This window comes from Pseudophryne corroboree, chromosome 11 (genome assembly GCF_028390025.1).
Source record: "Pseudophryne corroboree isolate aPseCor3 chromosome 11, aPseCor3.hap2, whole genome shotgun sequence".
NCBI lineage: Eukaryota > Metazoa > Chordata > Amphibia > Anura > Myobatrachidae > Pseudophryne > Pseudophryne corroboree.
The window spans coordinates 310,279,262-310,300,128 of record NC_086454.1 but is presented as its reverse complement, the minus strand read 5'-3'; the positions used below and the strand labels follow the sequence as shown (position 1 = coordinate 310,300,128).

General features: G+C 47.9%; 1 protein-coding gene across 2 annotated transcripts in view; it reads right to left on the bottom strand.

Moving 5' to 3' along the window:
* Positions 1 to 2,846: 2,846 nt before the first annotated feature.
* SLC9A5 (solute carrier family 9 member A5) overlaps positions 2,847 to 20,867 on the bottom strand; it is a 362,632-nt gene continuing 344,611 nt past the window's right edge. For both annotated transcript variants that reach the window (XM_063945599.1, XM_063945598.1), the window contains exons 14-16: positions 15,464 to 15,533; positions 15,117 to 15,239; positions 2,847 to 6,057 (exon numbers count right to left, since the gene is read on the bottom strand). In XM_063945599.1, coding sequence (XP_063801669.1) covers positions 5,585 to 6,057; positions 15,117 to 15,239; positions 15,464 to 15,533 — 666 coding nt within the window. In that variant the 3' untranslated portion in view covers positions 2,847 to 5,584. The remainder of the gene's footprint in view (positions 6,058 to 15,116; positions 15,240 to 15,463; positions 15,534 to 20,867) is intronic.

The window sequence follows — 20,867 nt, the reverse complement described above, 5'->3', positions numbered from 1 at the left end:
CAAAACTGTCACTATCAGTTTCAGACGCTGCCGTTTGGTTTGTCCACGGCACCTCGGGTCTTTACAAAGGTAATGGCCGAGATAATATTTCTTCTTCGAAGAAAAGGCGTATTAATTATCCCATACTTGGACGATCTCCTAATAAGGGCAAGGTCCAGAGAACAGCTAGAGATGGGTTTAGCACTATCTCAAGAGGTGCTAAAGCAGCACGGATGGATTCTGAATATTCCAAAATCCCAATTAATGCCGACAACTCGTCTGCTGTTCCTGGGGATGATTCTGGACACAGTTCAGAAAAAGGTTTTTCTTCCCGAAGAAAAAGCCAAGGAGTTATCTGACCTGGTCAGGAACCTCCTAAAACCAGGAAAGGTGTCTGTACATCAATGCACAAGAGTCCTGGGAAAAAATGGTAGCTTCTTACGAAGCAATCCTTTTCGGCAGATTCCATGCAAAGGGATCTGTTGGACAAATGGTCAGGGTCGCATCTTCAGATGCACCTGCGGATAACCCTGTCGCCGAGGACAAGGGTATCCCTTCTGTGGTGGTTGCAGGAGGCTCATCTATTGGAGGGCCGCAGATTCGACATGCAGGATTGGATCCTGGTGACCACGGATGCCAGCCTGAGAGGCTGGGGAGCAGTCACACAGGGAAGAAATTTCCAGGGAGTGTGGTCGAGCCTGAAAAAGTCTCTTCACATAAGCATTCTGGAACTAAGAGCAATCTACAATGCTCTAAGCCAGGCGGAACCTCTGCTTCAAGGAAGACCGGTGTTGATCCAGTCGGACAACATCACGGCAGTCGCCCATGTAAACAGACAGGGCGGCACAAGAAGCAGGAGGGCAATGGCAGAAGCTGCCAGGATCCTTCGCTGGGCGGAGAATCACGTGATAGCACTGTCAGCAGTATTCATCCCGGGCGTGGACAACTGGGAAGCAGACTTCCTCAGCAGACACGACCTTCACCCGGGAGAGTGGGGACTTCATCCAGAAGTTTTCCACATGCTATTAAACCGTTGGGTAAAACCAATGGTGGACATGATGGCGTCTCGCCTCAACAAAACACTGGACAGGTATTGCGCCAGGTCAAGAGATCCGCAGGCAATAGCTGTGGACGCGCTGGTAACACCTTGGGTGTACCAGTCGGTATATGTGTTTCCTCCTCTGCCTCTCATACCAAAGGTATTGAGGATTATACGGCAAAGAGGAGTAAGACTAGTGGCTCCGGATTGGCCAAGAAGGACTTGGTACCCGGAACTTCAAGAGATGGTCACGGACGATCCGTGGCCTCTACTTCTGAGAAGGGACCTGCTTCAGCAGGGTCCTTGTCTTTTTCAAGACTTACCGCGGCTGCGTTTGACGGCATGGCGTTTGAATGCCAGATCCTAAAAGGAAAAGGCATTCCAGAAGAAGTCATTCCTACCTTGATAAAGGCAAGGAAGGAAGTCACCGCGAAGCATTATCGCCGTATTTGGCGAAAATATGTTGCGTGGTGCGAGCAGCGGAGTGCTCCGATGGAGGAATTTCAACTGGGTCGTTTTCCTACATTTCCTGCAATCAGGATTGTCTATGGGTCTCAAATTGGGATCTATTAAGGTTCAAATTTCGGCCCTATCAATATTCTTCCAAAAAGAATTGGCCTCAGTCCCTGAGGTCCAGATTTTTATCAAAGGAGTACTGCATATACAGCCTCCTGTGGTGCCTAAGGTGGCACCGTGGGATCTAAATGTAGTTTTAGATTTCCTCAAATCCAATTGGTTTGAACCACTAAAGAATGTGGATTTGAAATATCTCACATGGAAAGTGACTATGTTACTGGCCCTGGCTTCGGCCGGGAGAGTATCTGAACTGGCGGCTTTGTTTTATAAAAGCCCTTATTTAATTTTCCATTCGACATAGGGCAGAGCTGCGGACGCGTCCGCATTTTCTCCCTAAGGTGGTATCAGCGTTTCACCTGAACCAGCCTATTGTAGTGCCTGCGGCTACAGACGACTTGAAGGACTCCAAGTTGTTGGACGTTGTCAGAGCCTTAAAAATATACATTTAAAGGACGGCTGGAGTCAGAAAATCTGACTCGCTGTTTATACTGTATGCACCCAACAAGTTGGGTGCACCTGCTTCTAAGCAGTCGATTGCTCGTTGGATTTGTAACAAAATTCAACTTGTACATTCTGTGGCAGGCCTGCCACAGCCTAAATCTGTTAAGGCCCATTCCGCAAGGAAGGTGGGCTCATCTTGGGCGGCTGCCCGAGGGGTCTCGGCATTACAACTCTGCCGAGCAGCTACGTGGTCAGTGGAGAACACGTTTGTAAATTTTTACAAATTTGATACCCTGGCAAAGGAGGACCTGGAGTTCTCTCATTCGGTGCTGCAGAGTCATCCGCACTCTCCCGCCCGTTTGGGAGCTTTGGTATAATCCCCATGGTCCTTTCAGGAACCCCAGCATCCACTTAGGACGATAGAGAAAATAAGAATTTACTTACCGATAATTCTATTTCTCGGAGTCCGTAGTGGATGCTGGGCGCCCATCCCAAGTGCGGTTTATCTGCAATACTTGTACATAGTTATTGTTAACTAATTCGGGTTATTGTTTAGGAAGCCATCTTTCAGAGGCTCCTCTGTTATCATACTGTTAACTGGGTTTAGATCACAAGTTGTACGGTGTGATTGGTGTGGCTGGTATGAGTCTTACCCGGGATTCAAAATCCTCCCTTATTGTGTACGCTCGTCCGGGCACAGTACCTAACTGGAGTCTGGAGGAGGGTCATAGGGGGAGGAGCCAGTACACACCACCTGACCTGTAAAAGCTTTACTTTTGTGCCCTGTCTCCTGCGGAGCCGCTATTCCCCATGGTCCTTTCAGGAACCCCAGCATCCACTACGGACTCCGAGAAATAGAATTATCGGTAAGTAAATTCTTATTTTCTCTCACAAAGGAAATCGTTATTGTTTATATGGAGTCAGATCATACTGTAATAAATATTGTTCAGATATAAAGCGCTACATATATACATATATATATACATATGCTGCCACCATAGAAATACAGGTTTATAAAGCGTGAGAAAGGGAAAAAAGGCCTCCTGTTTCCAAGATTCATCACAGGGCTTTGCTTTTTTTCTGGGGATGTAGAAAAGTGTTTTATTGATAATAGAGGGCAGATCAGGTTTTAGTTAATTACCCCGTCACACGCCAGATTCTCCTTTTGGGCAGATTCCAGTAACCAGCTAGAAAAGCAGTTTATTCTGGTGCTACAAGCACACAGCTCTGCTTTCATACAGGAGACATGTCCATTCTAATTCATAGATATCGCTATCCACGAGTATATACTGTAAACATTCATTAAAGAGCAAGTGAAGACACTGTATGACACTAATAGAAGTCAAATACTGAGTGTTGCTGGGCTGATTAATATACATAAATTTTTTTCCCATCATGAGCACTTTTCATTTCCCCCACAGAAGGCTGCTGCCATGTTAGAACTCTAGTGCATCTGTAATGCAGCAGACACAGAGGGACTGACAGCCTGCTATACTTCTCAGCAGAAAGGATGGTATGGATTTCATTCATTATACACATGCAGGAGATGAGTGATGTGTCAGTGAGGACAGGGCTGCATGTGGCAGGGACAGTGACATGATGTGAGGAGGGGAATGGAGGGAGCAGGAAACCACAGACTGAGAGTTATATAGTGGGAGGAGCGGAGTACCCCAGCAGCACAGAGTATATCAGGAGATGAGTGATGTGTCAGTGAGGACAGTGCTGCATGTGGCAGGGACAGTGACATGATGTGAGGAGGGGAATGGAGGGAGCAGGAAACCACAGACTGAGAGTTATATAGTGGGAGGAGTGGGGTCCCCAGCAGCACAGAGTATATCAGGAGATGAGTGATGTGTCAGTGAGGACAGGGCTGCATGTGGCAGGGACAGTGACATGATGTGAGGAGGGGAATGGAGGGAGCAGGAAACCACAGACTGAGAGTTATATAGTGGGAGGAGTGGGGTCCCCAGCAGCACAGAGTATATCAGGAGATGAGTGATGTGTCAATGAGGACATGGCTGCATGTGACAGGTGCAGTGACATGATGTGAGGAGAGGAATGGAAGGAGCAGGAAGCCACAGACTGAGAGTTATATAGTGGGAAGAGCAGGGGTCCCCAGCAGCACAGAGTATATCAGGAGATGAGTGATGTGTCAGTGGGGACAGGTCTGCATGTGACAGGGGTAGTGACATGATATGAGGAGGGGAATGGAGACAGCAGGAAGCCACAGCCGGAGAGTTATACAGTGGAAGGAGCAGGGTCCTCCAGCTGCACAGAGTATTTCAGGAGATGAGTTATGTGTTGTTGAGGAAAGGGCTATATGTGACAGGGACAGTGACAAGATGTAAGAAGGGGAATAGAGGCAGCAGGAAGCGACAGACAGCCTTATATGGTGGAAGGAGCAGGGCCCCCAGCAGTACAGAGTATATCAGGAGATGAGTGATGTGTCAGTGAGGACAGGGCTGTATGTGACAGGGGCAGTGACATGATGTGAGGAAGGTAATAGAAGCAGCAGGAAGCCACAGACTAAGAGTTATATAGTGGGAGGAGCAGGGTCCTCCAGCTGCACAGAGTATTTCAGGAGATGAGTAATGTGTTGAGGCAGAAAGGGCTATATGTCTCAGGGACAGTGACATGATGTAAGGGAGGGGAATAGAGTCAGCAGGAAGCCACAGACAGAGTTATATGGTGGAAGGAGCAGGGTCCCCAGCAGCACAGAGTATATCAGGAGATGATTGATGTGTCAGTGAGGACAGGGGTGTATGTGACAGGTGCAATGACATGATGTGAGGAAGGTAATGGAAGCAGCAGGAAGCCAAAGACTGAGAGTTATATCATTAAAAAGCTGGTGACTCTCATAATGATGTAAGAAGATCGTGGTGTCAAACGCACCTCTATGTAAAACAAACTACATACATTTTTTTCCTCAACAAAAAGTTTCTCTCTCTCTCATTAAATAATTATTCAATTCTGCTGAGGGTGAAATAAAGAAACATACAACTATATAGGACCTGCTACCTTGTAAATTCCTGTACAGAATACGTATAAAAATGTACTTAATGAAATCAGGTCCACACATTGTATAAATTCCTAAAGCGTCCCAAGTGTCTGTTCATACAGACATTAAATGTAAACAAACTTTCATCGCTGTCGCCGTGGGGTGCCTGCGGGCACATCAAAAAGTATGTTCGTAAGGAAAGTTTTGAGCCCAATAGTAATTTCAATCAATGGCCTCTGATCTATGAACTCGGAGAGTGTAAATGTTACAGTGAGATTTGGTTACCGAAACTTCAATAAAAATCAGCTCCATGAATGAAGAGACATTACTGGCTCTGTAGAAAGTGGTTGTGCTCAGCGCACTTGGCCAAATGTACTCCAATAAAAGCAGATTCCACCTTACGCATGAGCAACCCAGCACCGCTGACACGTTTCGTCTGCAGGTTGTACTTCTAGGTCCAGGGAAACTTTGGAGGACCAGCAGCCACAACAACGGTCATCCTGGCCGGATTTCTGGTATACTATTAGCCAGACCTAATCTAGAAAACAGTATTAGATTTTAGAAGACCGATGAAGCTGCAGTAGTCTCTTACTATGGCTGTGTCTGCTGGACACTGGACTAAAGCCAGAAGAAAAGTCTCCTCTAGGCATTAATGGCTGAAGTTCTTGCTGCTGTGGGGCTGTGGGGTCAAAGTGACTTTTCACTCCTTGCGAGGGAGAATTAGTAAAAGGGAAACAGCTACATGTCTCTGGCAGCGTCTGAAGGATAGGAGGACTCCGGGCATCCTGCCTCAAAGACTTTGCTCCCTCTAAGTGAAAGTCTGGAGCTGGCGGAGAACCGATACTCTCTAGTGAGGAGATGCTTTGCTTCCAGGACCTCTGTAGGTCCACGGGCACTATTTTTGTAGTCTCAGAGGAGATGCGGACGGTGTTCTCATCCGGTTCCCCTTTCCATGGGAGCACTTTCTCCGCCATGGTCGGTGACGGAGGGACAATTCGTGGACTTTGGCAGACGCCCAACATTCCTGTGGATATAAAATTTGTGTCAAGTGGTTTTCTCAAATGAAAAAAAAATAATAATAATTCTTCGGCAGATATCTAAGTAACCATTGAGGTTAGTACAAGCTTTATTGTAGAATAAATTGATGTCAAAGTCAAAGACTGTGCACCCAATGTAGCACTAAAGTAGCTCTTCATTTATACAGAAATTTGAGTGTGAATCTCCAAAAAGAAAAATGGAAACAAAACAGACACAAATATATTATTGTCCTAGAGATTACAGTATCATGATAATAAACAATGTGAAATAAATAAAATAATAATTACAGTATTAGTTTAAAAATAGCAGGCTGAAAAAAGTAGGTGCAAAGTTGTTTTAAAACGGAAAAAAAATCACAAAAGTAAAATAAAACTTGTAATCTCACGCTGGTGTTGCTGCAACGCGTTTCAGGGATGACCTGCACTTCCTCAGGCAGTGTTTTCTCAAATAACCCGACTGCGTTTAATTCATGATTTAAAAAGAATTCCAAACTGTAAACATCTATTTTACAAAACAGGTTCCCTTACTGATAGGAACCTAAAGGAAGCAATTGTTAGACTGCTTCTTAAAAAACCTAATTTAGATCCTGACTGCATGACCAACTACAGACCGGTATCAAACCTTCCTTTCCTAGGAAAGGTTATTGAGAAAGTCGTTGCAAATCAACTGGAAACCCGCCTGACAACCCATGATATTTATGATCCATTTCAATCAGGATTCAGGAGAAGACATAGCACTGAAACAGCCCTGGTGTGTGTGTTAAATGATCTTCTGATGGCAAAAGACAGAGGTGACTATTCAATATTAATCCTTCTGGATCTCTCGGCAGCATTTGATACCGTGGACCATGGGCTTCTGATTGAGCGACTGATACATTTCTGTGGTCTGGATGGCACAGTCCTAAGATGGTTCAAATCATTTCTCACAGGCAGGTCACAGAGAGTATCATCTGGATTATACTCATCACCACCAGTGCCATTGCCATGTGGTGTCCCACAAGGTTCTATACTATCCCCCATGCTTTTTGCAGTATACATGCTCCCATTGGGCGAAATAATCAGGCGCCATGGCCTGGTCTACCACTGCTATGCAGATGATACACAACTGTACTTGTCCTTTGCTCCGGGCACTGATAACCCAATAGCAACCCTTAATGGCTGTCTAGCTGAACTACAGGAGTGGATGAGCGCCAGTTGGCTGCGACTGAACCCGGATAAAACAGAGGTCCTTATGATACGACCGCAACATCAAAGGACAAGACTGCAGCATAGCCAACCAACTGGACTTACACTCGGGGATTCAGAATTACAGACCAGTAATCGTGTGCGGAATCTTGGCATTGTCCTGGATGGTGGCTTGACACTTAAACATCAGATATCAGCCACAATCAAATCCTCATTCTTTCACCTGAGGAACATAGCCAGAATCAAGCACTTAATTCCCTCAGATGATATGCCAAAAGTCATACATGCATTTGTATCATCTCGTTTAGACTACTGTAATGCCCTCTACCTTGGTCTACCAGCAAAAGAATTGCAGCGCTTACAGCTGGTGCAAAACACAGCTGCCAGGCTATTAACCAACCAGCCCCGTTCTAGCCACATAACACCCATCCTCTACTCCCTTCACTGGCTGCCTGTACGATGGCGAATCATCTTCAAGATTGGCTTACTGAGTTTCAAAGCACTACATGACCAGGGCCCAAGGTACCTGAAGTTGCTTCTGACTCCATACTGCCCCACTCGCTTACTGCGATCTGTAGATGAAGGACTTTTAGCAGTACCTAGAATCTACCGTAATTCATCTGGGGGTTGAGCTTTTAGTCATGCGGCTCCGACTCTAGGGAACTCACTTCCCCGCACAGTGCGAGAGGCCTCAACTATAGAATCCTTCAAAAGTAGACTCAAGACTTTCCTGTTTACTCAAGCATTTCCATAATGTCCCTTTTAGTATCTTCATGCTTCTGTATTTTATGAAAATGTACTTCATTATTTTCTGTACTATATTATGCTATGTATCTGTTAAGCGCCTTGAGTCCTATTGGAGAAAGAGCGCTATATAAATAAAAATAAGAATTTACTTACCGATAATTCTATTTCTCATAGTCCGTAGTGGATGCTGGGGACTCCGAAAGGACCATGCTGGGGACTCCGAAAGGACCATGGGGAATAGCGGCTCCGCAGGAGACTGGGCACAAAAGTAAAAGCTTTAGGACTACCTGGTGTGCACTGGCTCCTCCCCCTATGACCCTCCTCCAAGCCTCAGTTAGGATACTGTGCCCGGACGAGCGTACACAATAAGGAAGGATTTTGAATCCCGGGTAAGACTCATACCAGCCACACCAATCACACCGTACAACCTGTGATTTGAACCCAGTTAACAGCATGATAACAGAGGAGCCTCTGAAAAGATGGCTCACAACAATAATAACCCGATTTTTGTAACAATAACTATGTACAAGTATTGCAGACAATCCGCACTTGGGATGGGCGCCCAGCATCCACTACGGACTATGAGAAATAGAATTATCGGTAAGTAAATTCTTATTTTCTCTAACGTCCTAGTGGATGCTGGGGACTCCGAAAGGACCATGGGGATTATACCAAAGCTCCCAAACGGGCGGGAGAGTGCGGATGACTCTGCAGCACCGAATGAGAGAACTCCAGGTCCTCCTCAGCCAGGGTATCAAATTTGTAGAATTTTGCAAACGTATTTGCCCCTGACCAAGTAGCTGCTCGGCAAAGTTGTAAAGCCGAGACCCCTCGGGCAGCCGCCCAAGATGAGCCCACTTTCCGTGTGGAATGGGCTTTTACAGATTTTGGCTGTGGCAGGCCTGCCACAGAATGTGCAAGCTGAATTGTACTACAAATCCAACGAGCAATCGTCTGCTTAGAAGCAGGGGCACCCAGCTTGTTGGGTGCATACAGGATAAACAGCGAGTCAGATTTTCTGACTCCAGCCGTCCTGGAAACATATATTTTCAGGGCCCTGACTACGTCCAGCAACTTGGAATCCTCCAAGTCCCTAGTAGCCGCAGGCACCACAATAGGCTGGTTTAAGTGAAATGCTGAAACCACCTTAGGGAGAAATTGAGGACGAGTCCTCAATTCTGCCCTGTCCGTATGAAAAATTAGGTAAGGGCTTTTATAGGATAAAGCCGCCAATTCTGATACACGCCTGGCTGAAGCCAGGGCTAACAGCATTACCACTTTTCATGTGAGATATTTTAAGTCCACAGTGGTGAGTGGTTCAAACCAATGTGATTTTAGGAATCCTAAAACTACATTGAGATCCCAAGGTGCCACTGGAGGCACAAAAGGAGGCTGTATATGCAGTACCCCCTTGACAAACGTCTGAACTTCAGGAACTGAAGCTAGTTCTTTTTGGAAGAATATTGACAGGGCCGAAATTTGAACCTTAATGGACCCTAATTTGAGGCCCATAGACAGTCCTGTTTGCAGGAAATGCAGGAATCGACCCAGTTGAAATTCCTCTGTAGGGGCCTTCCTGGCCTCACACCACGCAACATATTTACGCCAAATACGGTGATAATGTTGCACAGTTACATCCTTCCTGGCTTTGATCAGGGTAGGGATAACTTCATCCGGAATGCCTTTTTCCTTCAGGATCCGGCGTTCAACCGCCATGCCGTCAAACGCAGCCGCGGTAAGTCTTGGAACAGACATGGTCCCTGCTGGAGCAGGTCCTTTCTTAGAGGTAGAGGCCACAGGTCTTCCGTGAGCATCTCTTGAATTTCCGGGTACCAAGTCCTTCTTGGCCAATCCGGAGCCACGAGTATAGTCTTTACACCTCTCCTTCTTATGATTCTCAGTACCTTGGGTATGAGAGGCAGAGGAGGGAACACATATACTGACTGGTACACCCACGGTGTTACCAGAGCGTTCACAGCTATTGCCTGAGGGTCCCTTGACCTGGCGCAATATCTGTCCAGTTTTTTGTTGAGGCGGGACGCCATCATGTCCACCTTTGGTTTTTCCCAACGGTTCACAATCATGTGGAAGACTTCTGGGTGAAGTCCCCACTCCCCCGGGTGAAGATCGTGTCTGCTGAGGAAGTCTGCTTCCCAGTTGTCCACTCCCGGAATGAACACTGCTGACCGTGCTATCACATGATTTTCCGCCCAGCGAAGAATCCTTGCAACTTCCGTCATTGCCCTCCTGCTTCTTGTGCCGCCCTGTCTGTTTACGTGGGCGACTGCCGTGATGTTGTCCGACTGGATCAACACCGGCTGACCCTGAAGCAGAGGCCTTGCCTGACTTAGGGCATTGTAAATGGCCCTTAGTTCCAGGATATTTATGTGAAGTGACGTTTCCATGCTTGACCACAAGCCCTGGAAATTTTTTCCCTGTGTGACTGCTCCCCAGCCTCTCAGGCTGGCATCCGTGGTCACCAGGACCCAATCCTGAATGCCGAATCTGCGGCCCTCTAGGAGATGAGCACTCTGTAACCACCACAGGAGAGACACCCTTGTCCTTGGAGACAGGGTTATCCGCTGATGCATTTGAAGATGCGATCCGGACCATTTGTCCAGCAGATCCCACTGAAAAGTTCTTGCGTGGAATCTGCCGAATGGAATCGCTTCGTAAGAAGCCACCATCTTTCCCAGGACCCTTGTGCATTGATGCACTGACACTTGGCCTGGTCTTAGGAGGTTCCTGACTAGGTCGGATAACTCCCTGGCTTTCTCCTCCGGGAGAAACACCTTTTTCTGTACTGTGTCCAGAATCATCCCTAGCAACAGTAGACGTGTCGTCGGAATCAGCTGCGATTTTGGAATATTTAGAATCCATCCGTGCTGTCGTAGTACTACTTGAGATAGTGCTACTCCGACCTCTAACTGTTCTCTGGACCTTGCCCTTATCAGGAGATCGTCCAAGTAAGGGATAATTAAGACGCCTTTTCTTCGAAGAAGAATCATCATTTCGGCCATTACCTTGGTAAAGACCCGGGGTGCCGTGGACAATCCAAACGGCAGCGTCTGAAACTGATAGTGACAGTTCTGTACCACAAACCTGAGGTACCCTTGGTGAGAAGGGCAAATTGGGACATGGAGGTAAGCATCCTTGATGTCCAGAGACACCATATAGTCCCCTTCTTCCAGGTTCGCTATCACTGCTCTGAGTGACTCCATCTTGAACTTGAACCTTTTTATGTAAGTGTTCAAGGATTTCAGATTTAAAATGGGTCTCACCGAGCCGTCCGGCTTCGGTACCACAAACAGCGTGGAATAATACCCCTTTCCCTGTTGTAGGAGGGGTACCTTGATTATCACCTGCTGGGAATACAGCTTGTGAATGGCTTCCAATACCGCCTCCCTGTCGGGGGGAGACGTTGGTAAAGCAGACTTCAGGAACCGGCGAGGGGGAGACGTCTCGAATTCTAATTTGTACCCCTGAGATACTACCTGCAGGATCCAGGGGTCCACTTGCGAGTGAGCCCACTGCGCGCTGAAATTCTTGAGACGGGCCCCCACCGTGCCTGAGTCCGCTTGTAAGGCCCCAGCGTCATGCTGAGGACTTGGCAGAAGCGGGGGAGGGCTTCTGTTCGTGGGAAGAGGCTGTCTGCTGCAGTCTTTTTCCCCTTCCTCTGCCCCGGGGCAGATATGAGTGGCCTTTTGCCCGCTTGCCCTTATGGGGACGAAAGGACTGAGCCTGAAAAGACGGTATCTTTTTCTGCTGAGAGGTGACCTGGGGTAAAAAGGTGGATTTCCCAGCCGTTGCCGTGGCCACCAGGTCCGATAGACCGACCCCAAATAACTCCTCCCCTTTATACGGCAATACTTCCATATGCCGTTTGGAATCCGCATCACCTGACCACTGTCGCGTCCATAACCCTCTTCTGGCAGAAATGGACATCGCACTTACTCTTGATGCCAGAGTGCAAATATCCCTCTGTGCATCTCGCATATATAGAAATGCATCCTTTAAATGCTCTATAGTCAATAATATATTGTCCCTGTCCAGGGTATCAATATTTTCAGTCAGGGAATCCGACCAAGCCACCCCAGCACTGCACATCCAGGCTGAGGCGATTGCTGGTCGCAGTATAATACCAGTATGTGTGTATATACTTTTTAGGATATTTTCCAGCTTCCTATCAGCTGGTTCCTTGAGGGCGGCCGTATCAGGAGACGGTAACGCCACTTGTTTTGATAAGCGTGTGAGCGCCTTATCTACCCTAGGGGGTGTTTCCCAACGTGCCCTAACCTCTGGCGGGAAAGGGTATAATGCCAATAATTTTTTAGAAATTAGCAGTTTTTTATCGGGGGAAACCCACGCTTCATCACACACCTCATTTAATTCATCTGATTCAGGAAAAACTACGGGTAGTTTTTTCACACCCCACATAATACCCTTTTTTGTGGTACTTGTAGTATCAGAAATGTTCAAAACCTCCTTCATTGCCGTGATCATGTAACGTGTGGCCCTACTGGAAAATACGTTTGTTTCCTCACCGTCGACACTGGAGTCAGTGTCCGTGTCTGTATCGACCTGAGGTAACGGGCGTTTTAGAGCCCCTGACGGTGTTTGAGACGCCTGTACAGGTATTAACTGATTTGCCGGCTGTCTCATGTCGTCAACAGTCTTTTGTAAAGTGCTGACACTATCACGTAATTCTTTCCATAAGACCATCCAGTCAGGTGTCGACTCCCTAGGGGGTGACATCACTAACACAGGCAATTGCTCCGCCTCCACACCATTTTCCTCCTCATACATGTCGACACAACGTACCGACACACAGCACACACACAGGGAATGCTCTGACAGAGGACAGGACCCCACTAGCCCTTTGGGGAGACAGAGGGAGAGTTTGCCAGCACACACCAGAGCGCTATATATATATAGGGATAACCTTATATAAGTGTTTTTCCCTGATATAGCTGCTGTATATATTTATCTGCCAAATTAGTGCCCCCCCTCTCTTGTTTTACCCTGTTTCTGTGGTTCAGGACTGCAGGGGAGAGTCAGGGAGCCTTCCTCCAACGGAGCTGTGAGGAAAAAATGGCGCCAGTGTGCTGAGGAGATAGGCTCCGCCCCCTTCTCGGCGGCCTTTCTCCCGCTTTTTTATGGAAAAATTGGCAGGGGTTAAATGCATCCATATAGCCCAGGAGCTATATGTGATGTATTTTTTGCCAAAAAAGGTGTTTTTATTGCGTCTCAGGGCGCCCCCCCCCCAGCGCCCTGCACCCTCAGTGACCGGGGTGTGAAGTGTGCTGAGAGCAATGGCGCACAGCTGCGGTGCTGTGCGCTACCTTATTGAAGACAGGACGTCTTCTGCCGCCGATTTTCCGGACCTCTTCAGTCTTCTGGCTCTGTAAGGGGGCCGGCGGCGCGGCTCTGGGACCCATCCATGGCTGGGCCTGTGATCGTCCCTCTGGAGCTAATGTCCAGTAGCCTAAGAAGCCCAATCCACTCTGCACGCAGGTGAGTTCGCTTCTTCTCCCCTTAGTCCCTCGATGCAGTGAGCCTGTTGCCAGCAGGTCTCACTGAAAATAAAAAACCTAAAACTAAACTTTTTTTTTTAAGCAGCTCAGGAGAGCCACCTAGACTGCACCCTTCTCATTCGGGCACAAAAATCTAACTGAGGCTTGGAGGAGGGTCATAGGGGGAGGAGCCAGTGCACACCAGGTAGTCCTAAAGCTTTTACTTTTGTGCCCAGTCTCCTGCGGAGCCGCTATTCCCCATGGTCCTTTCGGAGTCCCCAGCATGGTCCTTTCGGAGTCCCCAGCATCCACTAGGACGTTAGAGAAATTATTATTATTATTATTATTATTATTATTATTATATAATTGTACTGTAGCAGGGTTCTGTACTCCACCATTCTCTCTATTTAGCAGACATTTGCATTCAGCAGTATGTGTTTTTAGTGTTTTTGTCTCTCTTTACAGAAGGGGACAGCCGACAGAGCAGTTGCTAGGCTTTCAATTAGAGCTGTATGTAAGTACTGGGACTCTGCTACATACGGCAAATGTTGGGGTTTCCAGGTGAAGTATTTATGTAAATGTGACTTTTAAATATAATATGCAGACAGACATTAGGTCGACAGGGTCAAAATGTCGACATGAAAAAAGGTCGACAGGTCAAAAGGTCGACATAAAAAAGATAGACAAATGTTGTTGTTTTTTAATTGTAACATGTTTTTGGACTATTTCATACTTTCTCTATCCATGTCGGCATAGAGTTGGTTATAAACCTTGTGGCGAGCGTAACGAGCCATCGTGCCCGAAGCGTGGGGAGCGCGGCGGGGGTCCCAGATGACAAAACTATCCACACAAACCACAAAAATGCAAAAAACATGGTGTCTACCTTTTTCATGTCCGCCATTTTCATGGCGACCTTTTGACCTGTCGACCTTTATCCATGTCGACCTTTTGACCCTGTCGACCTAATGTCTGTCTAACATATGGTGTCTATCTATTGACTGTCTAACTAGACACTGTCTATCTTTTATACCGGAACTGCATGGATATGCTGAAAACTGATCATTGCAATGTTCCTTACAAAAAGTGTGACTATGGACCGTGTTTACATTTTATGTGCTTACATGTTATTTTGTATATTTAACTTCCTATGCACCTCTTCTCTGTCACTACCAGCACAATGCAAGGAGGGTCGCTGGTGACACATCAATCCCTAAGTAACATGGAACGTGCTAACCCATTGACTTCTTACAAAGTGGAAAGCATAAAATAACAACATGATGAAACAAAAGCATTCATGGCCAGCCGTCTGTTCACAGGTCAGTGGATCGGCAGAGACGGTCTACACTATGGGTCTTCAACCTGCAGCCCTCCAGCTGCTGTGGAACTAAACATCCCAGCATGCCCTGCCTCAGTTTTAGCATGCCTTAATAGCAAAACTGTGGCAGGGCCTGCTGGGATGTGTAGTTCCACAGTAGCTGGAGGGCCGCAGGTTGAACACCCATGGTGTACACAATGAGCCCTAAAACCATCTCTGAGGATTGCTGTGATCGCATAAGCAGATGAATTCCCAGCAGGGTATCTGTCTAAAGCTCCTGTCTTACCTGAGACTTTAACACCGTGGAGGATCTCATCTGTCGCTCGAGCCACAAAGGTTATACCCTCGTCCTCCTCCACCTCAACATCTGAGCAATCGTCTTCCGAATCAGCGGTCACCACGATAGATGCTGAGCGGAGAAACGCGTTAATCATTGATGGGGAGCCTCAGACAAGAGCGTTATTTCGAGAAAGATTGTCATCGCCATAGGAGTTTTGATACGAATAATGACAAACTTACTACAGGTCTTTCTCTGCCGCGAAATAACACAATCCTGTAGACACACTTATTACACTGGAGATGAACGTTCTACTCACACTATAAGGATATAATGAAATTGGGTGTTGGTCTTACCGGTGTTTTCCCAGCTCACTACTTTACTTTGTCGTCCATTACGGGTCTCTAGTTCTATACTTGCTCTTCTCTACGTAGAAGGATTACAAGAAAAGAATTAAAGTAAAAATAAGATTTTAAACCTACCGGTAAATCTTTTTCTCGTAGTCCGTAGAGGATGCTGGGGACTCCGTAAGAACCATGGGGAATAGACGGGCTCCACAGGAGACATGGGCACTAAAAAGAACTTTAGGTATGGGTGTGCACTGGCTCCTCCCTCTATGCCCCTCCTCCAGACTTCAGTTAGAGAAACTGCGCCCAGAGGAGACGGACAGCACGAGGAAAGGATTTTGTAAATCCAAGGGCAAGATTCATACCAGCCACACCATTCACACCGTATAACATGGGATATACGAACCAGTCAACAGTATGAAACAAAACCAGTATCAGTCCAAAACTGATCCAACTGAAACATAACCCTTATGTAAGCAACAACTATATACAAGTCCTGCAGGATGTTGTCCGCACAGGGACGGGCGCCCAGCATCCTCTACAGACTACGAGAAAGAGATTTACCGGTAGGTTTAAAATCTTATTTTCTCTTATGTCCTAGAGGATGCTGGGGACTCCGTAAGGACCATGGGGATTATACCAAAGCTCCAAAACGGGCGGGAGAGTGCAGACGACTCTGTAGCACCGAATGAGCAAACATTAGGTCCTCATCAGCCAGGGTATCAAACTTGTAGAATTTTGCAAAAGTGTTTGAACCTGACCGAGTCGCGGCTCGGCAAAGTTGTAATGCAGAGACGCCTCGGGCAGCCGCCCAAGAAGAGCCCACCTTCCTAGTGGAATGGGCCTTAACCGAATTCGGTAACGGCAATCCAGCCGTAGAATGAGCCTGCTGAATCGTGTTACAGATCCAGCGAGCAATAGTCTGTTTAGACGCAGGAGCACCAACCTTGTTGGCTGCATACAGGATAAACAGAGCCTCTGTTTTCCTAACTCGAGCAGTTCTGGCCACATACATTTTCAATGCCCTGACCACATCTAGGGACTCGGAATCCTCCACGTCCCTTGTAGCCACAGGCACCACAATAGGTTGGTTCATATGAAAAGAAGAAACCACCTTAGGCAAAAATTGGGGACGAGTCCGCAACTCAGCTCTATCCACATGGAAAATCAGATAAGGGCTTTTGTGAGACAAAGCCGCCAACTCTGACACTCGCCGTGCCGAAGCTAAGGCCAATAACATGACCACTTTCCAAGTAAGATACTTCAATTCAACTGTTTGAAGCGGTTCAAACCAGTGAGACTTAAGGAACCGTAACACCACGTTAAGGTCCCATGGTGCCACTGGAGGCACAAAAGGAGGCTGGATATGCAACACCCCCTTCACGAAAGTCTGGACTTCTGGAAGAGAAGCCAATTCCTTTTGAAAGAAAATGGATAAGGCCGAAATCTGAACCTTAATGGAGCCTAACTTTAGGCCCAAATTCACTCCTGTTTGCAGGAAGTGAAAAAAAACGGCCCAGATGGAACTCTTCCGGAGGAGCAGTCTTGGCTTCGCACCAAGACACATACTTCCTCCAGATACGGTGATAATGTTTCGATGTCACCTCCTTCCTAGCCTTTATCAGAGTAGGAATGACCTCCTCCGGAATGCCCTTCTCCGCTAGGATCCTGCGTTCAACCACCATGCCGTCAAACGCAGTCGCGGTAAGTCCTGGAACAGACAGGGCCCTTGTTGTAACAGGTCTTCCCTGAGAGGAAGAGGCCACGGATCTTCTGAGAGCATTTCCTGTAGATCCGGATACCAGGCCCCTCGAGGCCAATCTGGAACGATGAGAATCGCCTGAACCCCTCTTCGTCTTATGATTCTCAGTATCTTTGAAATGAGAGGAAGAGGAGGGAACACATAGACCGACTGAAACACCCACGGTGTCACCAGTGCATCCACTGCAATCGCCTGAGGGTCCCTTGACCTGGCGCAATATTTGGGAAGTTTCTTGTTGAGGCGTGAAGCCATCATGTCTATTTGAGGCAGACCCCACTGACTTGCAATCTCTGCGAAGACTTCCTGATGAAGTCCCCACTCTCCTGGATGCAGATTGTGTCTTCTGAGGAAGTCTGCTTCCCAGTTGTCTACTCCCAGAATGAAGACTGCTGTCAGAGCGCTTACATGACTCTCCGCCCATCGAAGAATCTTTGAGGCTTCTGCCATTGCCACTCTGCTCCTTGTGCCGCCTTGGCGGTTTACATGCGCCACTACTGTGATGTTGTCTGACTGAATCAGAACCGGTAGACCCTTAAGTAAGGTCTGCGCCTGACGAAGGCCATTGTATATGGCCCTTAATTCCAGAATGTTGATGTGTAGACAAGCCTCCTGGCTTGACCACAGACCCTGGAAATTTCTTCCCTGTGTGAGTGCTCCCCATCCTCAGAGACTCGCGTCCGTGGTCACCAGAACCCAGTCCTGGATTCTGAACCTGCGACCCTCTAGAAGGTGAGCACTCTGCAGCCACCACAGGAGAGATACCCTGGCCCCAGGGGACAGGCGGATCATCTGATGATTCTGTAGATGTGACCCGGACCACTTGTCCAGAAGGTCCCACTGAAAAGTTCTGGCATGGAACCTGCCGAATGGAATGGCCTCGTAAGACGCCACCATTTTCCCCAGCACTCGCGTGCAGTGATGTACCGACACCCTGTCTGGCTTCAACAGGTCCCTGACCAAGTCCCGCAGTTCCTGGGCCTTTTCCGTCGGGAGAAAGATCCTCTTTTGTTCCGTGTCCAGAATCATGCCTAAGAAAGGCAATCTGGTTGTTGGAACTAACTGTGACTTTGGCAGGTTTAGAATCCAACCGTGTTGTTGTAACACCCTCAGGGAGTGATACTTTGACCAGCAACTGTTCTCTCGATCTCGCTTTTATCAGGAGATCGTCGAAGTATGGGATAATTGTGACCCTCTGCTTGCGCAGGAGCACCATCATCTCCGCCATTAATTTGGTAAAAATTCTCGGGGCCGTGGACAGCCCAAACGGCAACTTCTGAAATTGGTAGTGACAATCCTCCACCACAAATCTCAGGAACGCCTGATGAGGTTGATAAATGGGGACATGAAGGTATGCATCCTTTATGTCTAGAGACACCATATAATCTCCCCCTTCCAGACTTGCAATGACCGCCCTGAGCGACTCCATCTTGAACTTGAACCTCTTTAAGTATAGGTTTAAGGATTTTAAATTTAGAATGGGTCTGACTGAACCGTCCGGTTTCGGGACAACAAACAGGGTTGAGTAATAGCCCATCCCCTGCTGCAGCACGGGAACCTTGACCACCACTTGTTGGAGACACAATTTTTGAATTGCTGCTAAAACTACCTCCCTCTCTGGGGAAGAAGTCGGCAGTGCCGATTTGAGAAACCGGCGAGGAGGCACCTCTTCGAATTCCAGCTTGTACCCCTGGGAAACTGCCTATTGCCCAGGGATCCACCTGAGAGTGAACCCAGACTTGGCTGAAAAGACAAAGACGTGCCCCCACTGGAGCGGACTCCCCCAGCGGAGCCCCAGCGTCATGCGGTGAATTTAGTAGAAGCCGGGGAGGACTTCTGTTCCTGGGAACTGGCTGTAGCTGGCAGCTTTTTCCCCTTGCCCTTACCTCTGGCAAGAAAGAAAGATCCCCGAGCTCTCATGGATTTATGCGGCCGAAAGGACTGCATCTGATAATGTGGCGCTTTCTTAGGCTGTGAGGAAACATAAGGTAAAAAAGTTGATTTACCAGCAGTAGCTGTGGAAACTAGGTCCGCGAGACCTTCCCCAAACAACTCCTCACCCTTGTACGGCAAAACCTCCATATGCCGTTTTGAGTCGGCATCACCCGACCACTGTCGGGTCCACAGCGCCCGCCTGGCAGAAATCGCCATAGCATTTGCTCTGGACCCCAGTAAGCCTATATCCCTTTGAGCCTCTCTCATATAAAGGACCGCATCCTTAATATGTCCCAGGGTCAATAAAATAGTTTCCTTATCCATCGTATCCATATCAGCAGATAAGGTATCGGTCCACGCTAGTACAGCCCTACAAACCCAAGCCGACGCTATCGCCGGTCTGAGTAATGTACCGGTATGTGTGTAAATTGACTTCAAGGTAGTCTCCTGCTTGCGGTCAGCAGGATCCCTGAGGGCCGCTGTATCCTGAGACGGCAGCGCCACCTTTTTGGAAAGGCGCGTCAACGCCTTGTCCACCCTTGGGGAGGATTCCCACCGTATCCTGTCCTTGATCGGGAAAGGATTTGCCATAAGAATCCTTTTGGGAATCTGCAGCTTCTTATCTGGAGTTTCCCAAGCACTTTCAAATAACTCATTTAATTCAAAAGAGGGTGGAAAAGTAACCTCAGGCTTCTTTTCTTTAAACATGTGGATCTTAGGATTAGGCACCGCGGGGTCATCTATAATATGCAGCACATCCTTTATAGCAATAATTATATAATGAATACTCTTAGCCAATTTTGGCTGCAACCTCGCATCATCATAATCGACACTAGAGTCAGACTCTGTGTCGGTATCTGTGTCAACTAACTGAGAAAGCGGCCGCTTTTGAGACCCTGAAGGTCCCTGTGACATAGGGAAAGGCAGGGTATGACCCTCTGTGTTGTCCCTGGATTCTGCTTTGTCCAAACGTTTGTGCAATAAATTCACATTTGCATTTAAAATATTCCACATATCCATCCAGTCATGTGTCGGCGCTGCTGACGGGGACACCACACTCATGCGCTCCACCTCCTCCCTAGGAGAGCCTTCCGCTTCAGACATGGCGACATGCATGTACTGACACACCACACACTCAGGGAAAGCTCTATCTGGAGACAGTTCCCCCACAAGGCCCTTTGGAGAGACAGAGAGAGAGTATGCCAGCACACACCCAGCGCCAATAATCTTGGGAAAAAGAAAAATATTACCCAGATACATCGCTATTCACTGCGCCCAATGATGTGCCCCCCCCCCCCCCCCCCTCTTTAAAACCCTCTGTCACCGATGATCAGCAGGGGAGAGTCCGGGGAGCCAGCTTCTGAGCGTGTGCTTGAGGAGAAAATGGCGCTGGTGAGTGCCGAGGGAGAAGCCCCGCCCCCTCAGTGGCGGGCTTCGGTCCCGCTCTTTCTTTAAACTGGCGGGGGCTCTGAAATAATATCAAACTGAGTAATTATATTCCTAAAAGCCAGTGCTGAGGTCTACATTGCAGCCCAGGGCGCCCCCCGCGCCCTGCACCCCACAGTGTGCGCTGTGTGTGTGTGTTGTGGGAGCAATGGCGCGCAGCGTTACCGCTGCGCGTTACCTCTCCGAAGCTCTGAAGTCTTCTGCCGCCTGTGAAGTCTTCTGCCTTCCTGTACTCACCAGGCTTCTATCTTCCGGCTCTGCGAGGAGGACGGC